The 16,379-nt window shown below is 37.5% G+C and overlaps 1 protein-coding gene and 1 pseudogene across 16 annotated transcripts in view; both read left to right on the top strand.

Annotated features, from left to right (window-relative positions):
- The window catches only part of ADAM22 (ADAM metallopeptidase domain 22), a 225,794-nt gene that overhangs the window by 177,573 nt on the left and 31,842 nt on the right, over nt 1-16,379 (top strand). For all 16 annotated transcript variants that reach the window (XM_045826929.1, XM_045826916.1, XM_045826915.1 and 13 more), the window contains exons 19-25: nt 939-989; nt 1,226-1,289; nt 2,885-2,990; nt 5,166-5,285; nt 7,861-8,029; nt 11,567-11,681; nt 14,067-14,157. In XM_045826929.1, the coding sequence (XP_045682885.1) occupies nt 939-989; nt 1,226-1,289; nt 2,885-2,990; nt 5,166-5,285; nt 7,861-8,029; nt 11,567-11,681; nt 14,067-14,157 (716 nt within the window). The remainder of the gene's footprint in view (nt 1-938; nt 990-1,225; nt 1,290-2,884; nt 2,991-5,165; nt 5,286-7,860; nt 8,030-11,566; nt 11,682-14,066; nt 14,158-16,379) is intronic.
- LOC123812063 lies at nt 9,490-10,382 on the top strand (annotated as a pseudogene).

Here is a 16,379-nt window from a genome sequence, read left to right as displayed (position 1 = left end):
TCAATTAGCTTATATTAAAATTGGTTTCATTTTACACCATTTTGCTTAAAATCACAGAACCTACCAAGGATGTTAAGTGAGGACTTACTCTATTTATAAGTGAATGTTTTAGTACATTGGTTACATGATTTGTTTGTTCAGTGCATTTTAGCTATGAAAGATGATACCTACAAAAAATTTTATTATGATGATGAAATTTGTAAGGGAAAAAGTGTAATATAAAATATCTGTATGTTGACTATGTTTAAAAAATATCAAAACTTGTAGAAAAAGGTAGAGAAAAATGTATCAAAATGTAAAAAATAGTTGTCTTTGGGTACTGGGATATGATAAACTTTTGTTTTCATTTTAATTTTCCTTTCTTATATATTACATAACTTTTCTCAATGAATATATAATGAATATAATGATATATAATGTATAGTAAATTTAAAAATTACATAAGAATGCATTGCAGTTTTCTGCACTGCTACCAAGTAAAAAAGGGGGCGTGCTATAAAACATGTTTTTTTCCTAACATACGCAAGGTAGACTTCTGCTTGCATGTGAAGGACTGTGTTGTTCTCATGGTAAAAAAGAAGAAACATAGTTACTGCTCCATCTATGCCAGTGCTCTTGCCTTTTTTGCTCTCCAGAGTAGTGTATCTGTATAAAGCAAGATGCTCATAAATTTTAGCATTAGCTGAGTCCTTGCCGTCAGTTCTTTCTGTTGGCTGTTATGTGACAACTGGTTTTGCTTCTGACAGATCAATGTATTTAGGGGAAAGTGCACCAGCTGTTGTATTTCCTTTTGCTTCCTCGTTTTTGTTAGTTTTAGATATTTTAAGACACTAAATGTATTCTCAGACTTTATTTTTAAAACGAAAACATTAATAGAATTAGCTCATCCTGATATTCTGCTATGCATTTGGTTCATCAGTTCTGTTTTTTTTTCCTAGTGTGCCCCAAATATTCATAAAATGGATGGATATTCATGTGATGGTGTTCAGGTAGGCTACTTCATCTTTACCAGCAGGAAAGAAATACTTCATTTTTCATCTGTACCAGCAGGAAACAAATACTGAAATCTTATCAAAATAGGAATATCAATTAAATATTTTGTGATCAACTCTGGAGATAAAAGGTCTTTAGAATACTCATCTACTGGTTCTGTTCATACTCACTTTTTTAGCTATCTGACATAAGCAGACACTGCATTACTGATAGGCATGCTTTTCCATTTTAGGGAATTTGCTTTGGAGGAAGATGCAAAACCAGGGATAGACAATGCAAGTACATCTGGGGACAAAGTAAGTAAACAGTATGGCTTGATCATTTCAGAGTGTGGTATCAGGCTAAGAGACATGTGTGCTCGAAGTAAATTTTCAGTCACTTTAAGAGTCAGGATTCTTAAAACTGCCACCTGTCTCAGCAGGGATGCTTTTGTGGAAGTTAAATCAGGGCACTTCCTTGGAGAGGACTCAGCCCTACACGTCTTGGGTAGTTGGCAGTGCCTTTGGATGAGACAGAAGGTACCTTCACTGCCAGGCAAGTGAAGTCCACGCCAGGGGGTGCAGCTTGGAGAACAGAACAAACCGTGATTTCAGCTCCACCTGTGCTCTCCACAGCTGAGTGTCCTTAAGCAAAACCTATACGACCATGTGGGATGGGCGTGGGCCCTGGGCAGGACACTTTGGCAGTAGAGCTGCAGCATTTTAGCTACAGTTGCCTTTTCTGCCTCAACTACCTTTCTTGAACTCTAGCTCAATTTTCTGCTTGTGGGTGAGCTTCTGCTAAAGTAGCTCTGCCACACCAGAGAAAAATTTTAATATTATTCCCTTCGAAGTTTGCCAGAGTTTCAGAGGGAAGTATATAACAATGATATCTAAAATATACTGTTTAAGTTATATATTTTTGTTTAAAAATATACTAGATATTATATATGCTCTTCTGGACATATTAGGTGCCCTTTTGAAAGCAGTTTTTGTTTTAAACTTTTTCAGAAGGCAGTTATCATTAAAGATAATGATAATCCTCAGTTGTCATAAATAGTGGCTACTTTTGGGAGAGAAAGTGTGTGCTCTCTTTTGAGGGATTAGAGAAATATTGGGAGGGGGGAAATTTTGGTCCCGCAGGTTTGTTCTCTGAACAGAGAGACTGAGTTTTGTTTTCCCCACTTGAGAGAAAATAGTAGCTGACAGCAGAAGGTTGGAAAAAGAAGTATCAACATAAGTATTATTACTTTTTAAAATATAAACCAACAGTCATCTTTTGATTAGTTTGCAAAAGTCACTTTGATCTAATTCTTAGATAACTTCATCAACCAATCCCAGCTTTAGCAAAAATAAAATCCTAACAAAGATGCTGACATGTCTTAAAATGTTATTTGACTCTGAGATTTGGCATGAATTCAAGTTTTTCTAAAATCAGAACAAGTGTTTTTTATAGCTGTTAATAATTAGTAAGCAAGGTAGATATTATACCACTGTTTCTTGAGTCTTTAATTATAGTGCATAACTATTTTAATAAAATTGCCTTTATAATTAATAAAATTTGCTCAGTGAGCAATCTGTGCTTTGTGTTTGGCACTGAAAGTATGCAGTATTTATTCAAAGAATCATTTGGTAGCATCTTCCCCTAATTATTGGCCAAATTGTGAGGCGCGTTATTCTTGGAACCTATAGCCTGAATTCTATCAAAGGTCTAATAGATTTGTTTTCCAGATTTCAAATGAGCAGTCATAAAAACTGTCCATGAGTCATGGATGTTTACAGAGTAGGTACAAATTTTGGAATTGAGAGCACTGCAGTGAAAGAGTCTTTAAGTGGCTGCTTCCCTGACTGCAGACAGCTTGAACAGCTCACATGTCTATCTGTCACTGATAGAAAACTATGTTCTGCTTCAGAGGTGATGGCATCAGACAAATACTGCTACGAGAAACTAAATATCGAAGGCACAGAGAAGGGTAACTGTGGGAAAGACAAAGACACCTGGATACAGTGCAACAAACGGTGAGAGGGCAAGTTAGCCCGGAGTTTATCTTTTCATTAATTATGAATGTTACTTTTTAAGCAGCCAGGACTTTCCTGTTTTCTGCATCCCAAGAGGCAGTGTGCTGCTTTCGTCTTTTCCATGCATTGCCTGTGTTGTCTTTGCAGAAGGCTCCCAAGTCCTGACATGTAGCTGCAGCTCTCTCCTAGGTCCTGGTATGCTTGTAGCTGCCTCAGGACTTTTTCGCCTACAAGGCATCTGCCAGCGCTTCGAAGGAAAAAAAATTAAAGTCATCAGAATATATAATTAACTGGCTCTGAGTTTTCTAAACCACTGTTTTTGCCAAAGGTCTTAATATCCTACTGTCCTTCTGTTTAGAAACCTCAGAATGATCCTGGACTCCACCTTCTCTCTGGCAAATTGCCCAAAATGCAAATCATGTCCATTCTTCTCTTGTACTCCCCCACCATTTGCCTCTAATTCACCCCTTCATTTCCATTCCTGTTGCAGTAAGGACCCAGCTGAGACCTACATTAACTCTTCAGCTATCACAAAGGCCTCTTAACAGTATTTTTTTTTGGTATTATTTTTTTATGCTAGCAGTATCTAAACAGGCTGCCAGCAGGATAATCTACTTGAATCTTTTTGACCATGTCAATTCTTTGTTCAAATCTCATTGGATCCACATAGCTAATTAATAGTAAAAATAATACCCAACATGAATTGAGTGCACACTGTGTACTATGCATTGTATTATGCTTTACATGAGCTATGTCATGTAATCTTTATGTCAGTTCTCCTCATTTTATGGAAGAGAAAACTGAGGCCAGTTTACTAGTTTGACCAAGGCCATGTAATTAAGGTGTAACAGAAGCAGAATTGGAATTCAGGCAGTGGAATTTCAGAACTCTAATCACTTTGCAGAATGTCATACTCTTTTGCTTTACAAACACAGTGGAACGTTAGCTTGGCACTGCACCTCCTCCACAATTTGCCCCAAACCTCCCATCTTTTGTTTTTTTCTTCTCTGCTCTCCCGAAGTCGAGCAAACCGTATACTCCTGATGTGTGCATTATCATACTGTCCTGCCTCTGTGCCTGTGCTTCTGCTGTTCATCCTCTGGAAGCGTGCTGTGCCCACTCTATTACCAGTCAGAAGCCTATCCATTCTTCAGAGATCTGCTTGGATGCTACTTTCTCCACAAATATTTCTGGATTTGGTACTTCTAGAAATAAATCATCTCCCTCTTCTCCTCAGAACTCTCACAGCCCTTTGTGCTGTTCTTGTGGCCCTGGTCCCCAATTCTGTGTTCCATAGTTTATGCCTGTGATTTGTTTTGTATCCAGAATATAATTTCCTCGACAATAAAAAAAACATGTCTAATTTTCTTTATATATCCTAAAGTACTTAGTAAACTTCATACATGTAAATGACACTCAAAAATAGATTGAATATATTTTTCTGTGTTAAGTGTTTTTGATTGACAGACACTTAATAAAATAGTGATATAGCTTTTAAAAATTATTTTTAAAGAATGAATTAATACATTTTCCCCTGAGTTGGTGATAGATACAAGTACTAATTTTCCCCTTCATCTACCTGATAAGGCCTGATATTTTCATGTGTAATTTTGATGGCCTGCTAATCAGTCTTAACAAGATATTTATGAGAGTATGTATTTATTGTTATCTACATTAATAATTAAAATGTGTTAGATATGGAGAACATGTAAGATAGTACTCAATACCAGTGGGAATATTTTGCCAGTCACATTGGCATTGTGTGTGACACTGGGGGAGTGGGGTGATGTGTCAGACCCGTGTGGTCCAGATCTGTCCGGTGCGTGTGTGTGCCTGTGCACACATGTAATCTCTTTTTAAAAAAAAAAATTCTGGGGCAGCAAGTTAAAGAAAGAGCTGTTTTCCAAAAGAATGTGCATCCAAAGATCATTCATTCACTTGTCTGACATAAAAGAAGTCTGTTTGATGGGTAATTTCCTTTTGATAAATATTTGCACTAATGGGCAGTAAAGAAAAGCCAGAGAACAGTTGGGACTTTGGAATAAATTAATCTGGGCTTATTTTGCCTATAACTTCAGCAAGTAGTGTAGTTCGTGACAAACAAATGCCAAGGTGAGGTAAGATCATTGTGTTAACTGCACAAGGCTGGGAATAACTGGTCCTGTTCCAACACAGGGATGTGCTTTGTGGTTACCTCCTGTGTACCAATATCGGTAATATCCCAAGGCTCGGAGAACTTGATGGTGAAATCACATCTACTTTAGTTGTGCAGCAGGGAAGAACATTAAACTGCAGGTAATTATCTATTACATTCTCTGAGAACATCTGAGGGATGTAGTTGAGGATTGTTTCTGTTTTCAGTCAAGCCAAGAATGTTAGCAAGCCAAGAAAGACTCTAGCCCATAGAGGTGATTGAGTGAATCTGGACAGAGAAGAGACAAAAAGAAAATAAAAAGTAGGGTTTAGTTTGCATCTTATTCTTTTGAATGGAAAAGAATGTGAGTTTTGGGGTAAAAATCAGTGGATTAAATTTAAGGTCTGGCACAAATAACGCCCCTTTTATTATAAAATATTTTATTATAAAATCATAATCATGTAATTCTGTAATGTAACAATATCACACTCAAGCACACCATATGACATTTTAGGTAAAATGTTCAAATTAAAACTATAAATTCTTTACACTCATATTATTACCCTACCAACTGCACTCAAGAAGGTGTTACTTCTGCAAGACCTTGGTATATGCATTCCTTCTGAGATCCCATTAAATGACTCTAATGAGGTTTTAAAAATTCATATATCCACAGAGAGGCAGAGGGAAAGAGAGAAGACAACAGCAACAAAACCTTGGAATGTGGAAAGAAAATGGATGTATGACAAATGATTATCAGAATTAAGAAAGCTAAATTCCCAAGTCAGTTAAGGGGGAGAACTGAGTATTAAGCCAATATATACTATCAGTTCTCAAAAAGCTCAAAAAATGGGTCGTGTCATTTATCTGTGGAAGAAAGAGTAAAGGAGCAAGGAAGGGGTTGAAATACAGTGTGTTAAAGAAGCACTAGCAGATGACTTCCTTGACTCCGTTGAAATCATCCCGTGGAAGATTTGGCTTCATAATCTGAGATAGTGAAATAGGGGGCAACCAGACTACAGGACAGCAGGCAGTAGTGTTGGTGTCAGGGTTGTGTGGAAATGGCCCAGCCACACCCGTGTTCAGTCAGAAAGCCCTGGAATTTCCAAACATCTGTCTATTTCCACACCTGAAATATGAGCAGATTACCAGACATGTGAAGAAAGTCTCCAACAGGTAAAAAAGGGATAAAATCAACCAACTAGAAAAAACAACCACCTGTCAATATTTATGAGAGAGAAGATATTTCTATCATGAAACAAGAATAGAAGAGCACTCTTTTAAAAAATGAAGAACATTCAGAGAAGGAAAAATTGCCATTTGAAATTAAAAATGTGATGGCTTAAATTAAACTCAATAGTTGAAGTTATCTTCTAGAAAGTAGGGCAAAAGGGGGAAAGAAAATGAACATATAGAAGAACTCATCACATTAGAATAGAAATGATAAAGAACAGAGAAAACAGCAGGGAGAAAATCATCAGTGAGTAACTCAAGAGTATTGTCTAGAGTTGATGGACTTGAATTTCTTTATTGAAAGGCTCACCAAGTGCTAGGTACAATGAGTGGAGTTAGAGGTACATTTAAAGATGATATTAGAAATTTCAAAACCTTAGTAAAAAAAAAACAGAATCTCAAATTTTCTAGAGAGGTTGGAAAAAAACATAACACATTGGAATAACTTAAGATCTATCAACAGGAACCCTCAGGGCCAGAAGAAAATGGAGAAAATGATGTCCAAACTAGAATTCTGTACCCAGGCAAAATACCAATCAAGGGTGAGGATAGAAAATAATGACACTTACAGATATGCAAGTTTCCCCCACATTTACTCCCTTAAATCCTTTCTCGGAAGCCACTGGAAATTGCACTCCATCAAAATGAAGGAGTAAACTTAGAAAGAGAAAGGCAAGGAATTCAGGAGTCAAAATCCCCACTGTGAGGGCTGTCCTCCAGTGGATGGTGGGGGAAATCCCAGATGCGCAGCTTGCACCAGGTGCAGAGGACGTCCAGATCAGCTGCGCGCAGCGCAGAGTTCGAGGGGGAGCTCTGAGGGAGATTTCCACAGGAAGATGAACTAATATTCAGACACATCTTGTGTGGAGATTTTGACATTTAAAAAATTAATTTATCTACTTGACTCTTGAAACTCTATGCATATATAATTTTGATAAAAATAATAAAATAAATTAAAACAAGGGAGATATAAACATGGTGCCATATGGATAAATTGATTATGAATATACATTTTCAGTTTTGATTGTTTATTTTTTCAATTCCTACATGTCAGCTTGCTATATTGAATAGTGAAGTTATAAGTTTAGCTGTTCTCAAATGTAGTTTGTAAATACAGTAGTTGTTTCGAGAAAGATAAACCAAAATTAATCTTCATTTTGTTCAAAACATGCTTGAAATTTTGAAACCTACTTACTTATCAAATAAAATAATGGCTTATTTGACTTATAATAATATGTAAGGTAAAATGATAAGTTATTGAAATTCAGGCAGTTGTTATAATATGTTTAAATCCTAAGATATATTTGTATCTCTGAAAAGAATTAGATCAAAAGACTGAATTGCTTTCTCCATTTAGAAGAAAATGCTTATGCTATCATTTTTTATTATATAATATTTAGAAAATAGAGAAAGTGATGTTGCCTGCTTTTTAGTATTTAAGCATATTCTCCAAATGAATGTGAGTTAATGGAATCCCATTTTTTTCTCTCAATTTATTTTCAGTGGTGGGCATGTTAAGCTTGAAGAAGATGTAGATCTTGGCTATGTGGAAGATGGGACACCTTGTGGTCCCCAAATGATGTGCTTAGAACACAGGTGTCTTCCTGTGGCTTCCTTCAACTTTAGTACTTGCTTAAGCAATAAAGAAGGTGCTGTTTGTTCAGGAAATGGAGTAAGTGTTCAGTACCTCGCCATGGGGAATTAGTTATTTCTTTTGTAACACAGAAATAGATACGACCCTGAACCTCTTATTTCTGTCCTAATGCAAGCCATACTTACTCACGTTTCTAGGCAGCATATAAACAGTTATTTTGTCACAGTCATTTGAATATTTCTGTTGTGTGATCTGCAAAAACCTGGGACTAAGAAATAGTGTAATCTTCCTAACCAAATTCTTTCATCTTCCTTTCATATTGTACTAATGTGATCTCATATACTGTAATGCCGGTTTTCTACAAATGACAAATTTTACCAAACTACAATGGGATACAAGGGGAGTGAAAAGCAGGGCAGTGGCCACAGTGTCTAACAACTGGCATGGCCCAGTTGCTGACCAACTAGGACAGACCTCCAGCAGCCATAGCCACACCAGCATGAGTCAGCTGAGGAGACTGCCTAGGAATAAAAACAGAATAATTTAGGGAAATGTTTCTCACAGATGAAAGAATCTAGTCTTTGAAACAAAGACTTTCAGTTATATATTTGTTAATAAAGAAATAACTTTATAGGTTAAATAAATATGCTCTATTAGTGATTGCAGTTTTGTCATTTTCAGTCAGAAAGTCCTGTAGTAACAAAACCTTTTTGTGTTCTTTTTCTTTTGGCATGTGCTGTGATTTTCTTCTTACCCTCTTCCTAGATTTTTTGCTTTAACTGGTCTATTCCAGTTGAGGTAAAGGATCTCATGCCACATATATCCCCAAGGGATATGGCCAGAATATCCTTCCTGAGGTCTTACTAATTGTTGCTCTTTGCCAATGGATAGGGATCCTTATGGAACATAATAGAGAAGGAATATAGTAAGTAGCCCTGCTCCTGTAAAGGGGTCTAGTAAGCCTTCTTTCCTAAATAAGGCTTGCTAAATAAAGATGCTAGAAGGAAATACATTTTGAGAGGGCGGGGGAAAGAATAATGAAAATTTTTCACGGTTGTTCATGTTTACTGTACCTTATTCATCTTGAAATTCTGAGTATATAACAGACCAAATAAAGTTGTGTTAACTAGCCATTTGTTTAATGAATGAATCAAGAGTGATAGACACAAGTAAATCAGGTAGCAGCATCCAAATCATTTACAATAATTACTCATACACAGAGATGTTATATCCTGTGTATTTTTTAACTTAGAGTAACTGAACTTCGTATGTGTGGCTAAAGTTGAAATGAGAAATGCAGTAGGTATACTTATGGACTATACATTTTCTAGTGAAGAATGTGGGCTTGGAATCAGACCCACAGTTTGAATCCCAGCTCATTGTCTTCTTACTAATTGAGTGAGATTAGGCAAATTAGCTAGCCTCCCTGACTCAAATTGCTTAGCAAATTACTTAGCCTTTCTTTCTCTGTAAAGTGGGAAAATGACGTTGCCTACTTTGCAGGACTGTTGTCACCAATGAGTTAATGTTTGTAACTTATGCACAATGCTGAACACAGTGCCAGTGACATGCTCATTGTGACTCTTCACTCACTGTACGTTGTCTCTCTGTCACTGGCCATGTGTGATCAGGACACTGATGTGTGGCGAAGCTAGCTAACCTGGTTAAGGCCTGTCAATAAGACAGTGGTGATTTTGTGTTGCTGCCTGAGAACTGGAGCCAGTCCAGCTGCGACCACAGGTTCCAGCAGCTCAACAATGTCGTCTCACTTAGACGGCCACTGCCCCTTCACAACAGTAACAACTGCGAGGAAGGGGAACAGCCGTGGCCCCTGCTAGCCAGCCTCACCAGTTCCCCGGGGGTGGAAATCCCCAGTGGGGAGCTCCCCATGAACAGAAGCAATGGCCATGATCGTGGCAGTGAGGGGAATGGGAAGCTGGGACACATCCCTTCCTCCTCCTCCATCCAGAGTGGAAACATGGAGAAGATTTGTGCAGATGCCCAACATGCATCAGGACAGAGTAGTTCAAGAGGCATTTTGCACTGACAGCCCTTCCCCACAAGAAGATGGGCGGATTGTGTTGGGTGTGGAAATGCACACCAGCAGGGCCTGTAGTTCTAAGTCAGAAGAAGTAGCTGTCGAAGGAGGAAAAGAAGTTGATGCTTTGAGGAGAGTGTAGACTGGGTGTCCGACTGGTCCAGGAGGCCTGCCGATACATTCTGTTTCTTTAAGTGTGAGGAAAGGTGGAGCCGTGAGGAAAGGGAGTATTTCCCCTGCAAATTACTTAAGGTGTTCATTCCATTTCTCTTCCTCTCTCGTGTTTTGACTTTGGGGCTGTCTTGGAAATACAGGCAGATAATAATTTTGTCAACAATGTTGTTGTGTCCTTTGAGTACTACCAGACTGAGACCTGCATCATTCATGATGTAAACTTTAATGTTGGGAGATAACTACCATCTCTCATAAAATAAGATCAGTTTAGCAAATGATGCAAAAGCTCTATTTTGTTTTGTTTTACAAGACAAAGGCAAGTTTCCCTAATCTTAAATTTATAGTTATTAAAAAAGAAAACAAGAAAAAACCCACAAGACACAAGAAAAAAAATATTCTGGGCAGTAAAAATGATTTAAACCAGAAAAAAAAAAAAGACAGCGGTGAAATGGGGAATCACACTCAGGCCTTCTGACTTTAAGCCTAAACCTTTTCTCCCCACATATTTGTTGATCTGCCGAAATTTATTCATCTGAGTTACTCTGAGATCTGCTGTTTGCTAATCGCATTTTACGGTTACACTTAGGTATGGATGTCTGCCATCTTATGGCAAATTAGATCAGACAAACGACAAGCCGATCCAGCGAAAACCTACCTCCTGAGGAAATCTGATCTCAAACCTAACTGGACTCTCCTGTACTTTCCACTCCATTTACAGTTGTTTTGAATTATAAGGTCTAGGTATAGATTCTGTTTCCTGGAAAGATGAATGAAGACAGATTATTGACTGAGAATTTTTAAAAGTTTGGTGCCATGTTTATGTGGGTTTTTTTCCTGTGCCTTGTTGGAGGGAGCTCCTGTTTTCCACGACCATGCCATGAATCTCTGGAGCTTGTGTTGAGGGGCCAGGTTGTAGCTTCGTGAAGCTCTCTTCTCAGAGCTCCGCAAAGCACCAGGCCTCCTGCTTCTTCATCAGATTTCTCTTTTCTCTCATCTTCTTCCTAAAAGATGAATACAGTTTTAGTATAAAGAAACTTTGGAAGGAAGAAACCTTTGTATTGGATAATTGGCAAATGATTTCATTTCTGCTTAGTTATTTTTTTAAATCTCCCTCTTACAAAATTTAAGTTAATAAAATTCTAAATCTCCCTCTTACAAAATTTAAGTTAATAAAATTCTAAACAATAATTTCATTGATTTTTTTAGACAAATTTTTTCCTCTGTTACAGTTTAGTATTCCTTTGGGACAACTGTTGATCTCTTGAAAATATTTTTTAGGTATTTGGCTAACAAATAAGTAATTAGCATCAAATTCGAGGCGTATAATAATTAGAAACAGATGCCTGTTTTTGGTGCCGGTGCACCGGAGTCGACTTTTACTCTGGATTGATTCTGGATTCCAGGTGTGCAGCAATGAGCTGAAGTGTGCGTGCAACCGACACTGGACTGGTGCTGACTGCAGCACCTACTTCCCTCACGATGACGAGGCAAAGACCGGCACGACTCTGTCTGGCAGCGGTGGGTGCCTCGCTTGATGCCTTCATGTGACCTTTGTATACAGCTGCCCTCCAGATAGTTTCATGTGGGTTATTTTTATAGCTCAAATAAAAATTAAATCCAGACAGTAATGAATTACAGTGTGTACCTGGGTCCACATTATGCAACTGGTCACTTCCATTAAATGGTAATGACACATGACATTGAATATAACTTAGTCTAGTGGTTTAGTATTATATTATGTGACATCGAACCTATTTTTTTCAAGTATTCTACTTGTTTGGGGCTGACAACAAACCATACCATTTCTTTTAAATGAAGAAAGTAGTTATCCTTCATAACTGTCTGAGTTTAAAGGAAGAATTTTATGTTTTGGGATTGAATAAATAAGAAAAGAAATTGAAGAATTGAGTTTTAATTTTTTTGTTGACTTTGGTATCCTTTATTATAGAATCTCATGTGTATTCAACCACAGTTCTGTATTGTGAACTGAATGTGTTTCTAGAAGTAGTAACCTTGGCCAGTGTTCCCGGAAGGGGTGTATGGACGTGGGTCAGAAAGAACAGGTGCATTTATAAAAGGTAGAGTGGCCCAGCTGGACGAGTAGGATTTAAATGCAGGCAGTTGAAAGAACATAGACCTTGGAGGTAAATGTCCCCTTTTAAACTGTTTTATCATTTCATTATTGAGTATTCCTTTGCATTAAGTATTGCTCAAATCCTGAAGTTTGTTCATCTCCAAAGAATGAGAAAAAAGGGGTATGTTTGTACTGATCATCCAGAAAAGTTAAAAATCTTAGCCAGTGTGACTTTAATAAAGTAAGTCACAGAATGCCTTGGCCAGGTGGCTCAGGTGGTTGGAGCATCATTCTATACACCAAAAGGTTGCAGGTTTGATCCCTGGTCGGGGCGTGTATGAGAGGCAGCTGATTGATGTTTCTCTCTCACAGTGATGTCTCTCTCTCGCTCTCTCCCTTTCCTTTCCTCTCTCTAAAATCAATAAACATATCCTTGGGTGAGGATTAAAAAAATAAAATAAAGTCACAGAATGACTAAGAGCTTTGTACCCTTAGCCTTTGCAGTGGTGGTCTGGTGCTCGTCTCAGCAGTCAATGCAGCAGTGAGGCTGTTCAGGGCCATGGGTTGAAGTTACTTGTTGAAAGTCATACCATTACTTAGAAATATCCAGAGCTAGCTGCCAAGTTTATTGGTCCTTCTTAAATGAAGAAAAGGAAGGGAGGACAGACATGCTGCTTCTTAGAGTGGGAAAATCCCTGGCATTGGCATCCACCCATCCCACAGGGGACTTGAGCATGGTGGAGTCTGCCAGTCCCCTTAGATGCTCTAGTCCTGCTATCTGACCTGACCATGAGGGCTCCCAGGTAGAGGCTGCCACTTGGTTGCGGGGAATTGGAATCTGCCTCAGGTGCCCATCACTACTGATCTTTGATATTTAGAAGAATGCCTCAGGACTGCAACAGACAAGGAGAGATCTATGTTGCTCTGGGTGAAACAGATCTGGGCGACTTAAGCATGGGATATAAATCATTAGCAGCACACCAGGCCTTCTGGTGTCAGAGCCAGGCCCCTCTGATCTGCCTTTTCTGCTCTTGAGCACTCACTTGGACTTGTTGACCATGCCTTTGACTCATTGAGCCACTCTCTCTGCCCTTAAGAGTTACATCTCAGCCTGACTGACAAAGGAGGCCAACACACAATGTCGTTACTGAGTCCTGAGCTTCATCTCTGCCCTGGCCCTCTGCCAGTCAGATGCTGTCTCGCTCTAGTGTCTCAACAGCTCCAGTCTCCAGCTCACTAGACTCTTTTCCCTCAGTTTTTCTTATCTATGACTGTAGCAATCTGTATAAACATTTTCATCATTAAGAAGCTTGCATTTACTTTGAAGAGGCAAAATACACACAACCGAGAGCAAGAAGGACCTTACATTAGTTGTCAGAATGGAGTGACAGGCACAATAACATTCCTAGAATTTCTGAGGAAGAGATCAGGGTCAAAAGGAACATGGATTGCTAAAATTTTCCCCCAGTGGGTGCTTTACCAATATAGTAGTATTGCCCCTTTCTCTTTCCCATTTTATTCTTCTTCCTTTTAGTTCAGTGACCTCGTCATATTTTCCAGAAAAATTCATGGAAAATACAATTGCACAAAATGTACTTGGACGAGAATTGGAACAGATGCACAGAATAATTTAAATGAAAATTGCCGATGTACATGGATAAGTTATGGTTGATTTCTCTTCCATTTAAAAAATACCCACTCTAAAAATATTTTAAAATAATGTTGCTGGGGTAGGGATTACAGATTTGGAGAAAAAAATTCCTGAAAGAATTTTGTATCAAAATTTCAATTACATACAGTGATCTTTATTGTTTCTTTTTTTCCTCCAGGTGTTGCTGGCACCAACATCATAATAGGCATAATTGCCGGCACCATTTTGGTGCTGGCCCTCATATTAGGAATAATCGCATGGGGTTATAAGTAAGTGAAATATCTCAGTATTTCTCCTATCAACATATACTTTAAAACATTTTGTTCAAATGAGTTAAACACCTAGAAAGTATTGTGTCATTGGATAAATATGCCAGCAATGAAAATCAGTCTGACTCAACATTCGGTCAATGATTTTTCTTGGCATGATTTAGAAGTAATGATAATTTATCGTTTACTTTTTTTTTAGATTTTGAGATACCTCCTGTCTATTCTAACAGTACTGAGTAATGTCTTAAAACCATTATGTGAAGTAAAATCAATCTAAATTTTTTCTTAGGCAGGGGTTGTGTTGGTTTACTCTTTAGTAATACAGGTTCTCTCTTGCCTTAAACCCAAACCCAGGAATCTCGGGCAGAGAGTCAATGAGGGAGCATACATGGCACTTTAATAATAACAGGCATAGCAAAGAACAGCAGCCCCCAATCTGTAACTGTGTGCTTGCTGTGCCTGTGCATCGTGCTAAGGGTGAAACCTCTGTATCTTCACAGCCAGTATGAAGGAGGTGTTATTTGTTAAATGTGTGGGTATTTTGTGTGAAGGAAAGACTGTTCAGAGATATTTGTTAAAATTGAAATTCAACTTTAAGTTACAACTTTTAAAAGCCTAATTCTTTCTTAAGTTTCAGAGTTTACTTGACAATTTTTTGGTTCTATTTATAAATTTTTAAAAGTTTTGCTATATAACTTTAAAATTGGATTCCCTTAAGTATTTAGTTAAGTAAATTATTTCAAACATTCCAAACTTATTTATATATTTAATATGTTCAATTTACTTCAATCTAGATGTGAAAAATGTCCTTAGTATTCAAATAACACTTAATTTTAATAAATTAAACGTTAAGGTGAACTTTAAGTTCTCTTTAATATTTCCGCTTAAAAATCATAGTTCTGCTGATTCTGATGATGCTGCAGGTCCCAGCCCTAGGCATGTCTCCGTCTGGGAGTCTTGCAACTTTTGCTTGGCATTCAGTGCATTGCTTTGTTTTGTAGCACTTTCACTAAAAGACTTGGGAATTAAAATGTTTCAGACTTTAAAATTACTCCAAAGCTTTCAACAAATCAGGCACTATATAATTGTTTGCTATTGCTATTGTACCCTGACATCATCTTAAACCAATGGAATCAAAGGGAATACCTTTAAAAGTGTATGTAGATACTGCTTTTGGAGAGGCCAGGACCCTGAAAGAGTTTCTTTGATTTGAAAGAGATAGTAGTTACTGAAAAGAGAGAGTATTTAGTTTGTGTGCTGCAAACATTAAAATACAGAAAAAACATTTCAGGGAAGCATTATTAACAAACAACACAGACTGCACGGTAAAGTTTAGCATAGCACAGTGAGGAGAGCACAGCTTAATAGTAGCAGTTTGCCTGATTAGATGAGCACCTAGCTCTGTACCAGCCCAGAGATGCCTAATACCTCCCAGCTTCTTCGATGTGCAGGTCATTAGGTATATTGTGTGCTTATATTTGCACAGGCTGGTTTCAGCATAACATTTGGAGTTACAAAATTATAGTCTGAAAGGAAGGCTTTTCTGTATATTTATTGCTTGGTCTCCCCCACACCTCAGGTGAATTAGCCCACTCTTAGAGCAACACAAAATTCTTGACTTGCCTGATGCAAGACTATGTAGTAAATGCCATCACAAGCATTGTTGTTTTGAAGTAGCTCAGTGGTTTCATTTTCACATGAAAGGAAAAAGCAAAATCGTTAGTTCTATGTTGTGTGATTTTCTGCCACCTACTGAAGCAAGTTGATATTTCATTTTTATAATCTTGGAAAAATTACCTTTCAGAAAATATGAAACCAAAATATATACTTCTATTACTAATGTAATGACCTGTGTTCATTTGTTTTAATGATTAGAATTAAAAGTACTTATTTCTGTATATAATTTATTTTTGTGAAATATTTTGGTGTCATTTTTAAAATTTTTGAATATATGTACTTTTCAGATTCATTAAGGAAATAGACAAATCTTGTCTATACTGCAGTATCCTCTTCATAAATAATTTGAACCTAAATGATGGAAGTTTTAATGTCACTAAACTTATTCAGAACATATTTAAAAATATAATGAGACTGTAGAAAATTTTAATACCGAAATTAATTTTATTAATGTGATGTTCACATATTCTATTTCAAATTCCAAAATGGATTTAGGTCTTGAGAACTCATTTTCTCACTAATTCTTCCAATTAAACTCCCTACCC

This window comes from Phyllostomus hastatus, unplaced genomic scaffold (genome assembly GCF_019186645.2).
Source record: "Phyllostomus hastatus isolate PE091 unplaced genomic scaffold, TTU_PhHast_1.1 phas_scaffold_78, whole genome shotgun sequence".
NCBI classification, from domain to species: Eukaryota; Metazoa; Chordata; class Mammalia; order Chiroptera; family Phyllostomidae; genus Phyllostomus; species Phyllostomus hastatus.
The sequence above is the reverse complement of the archived record's forward strand: the minus strand, read 5'-3'. Positions and strand labels throughout refer to the sequence as shown.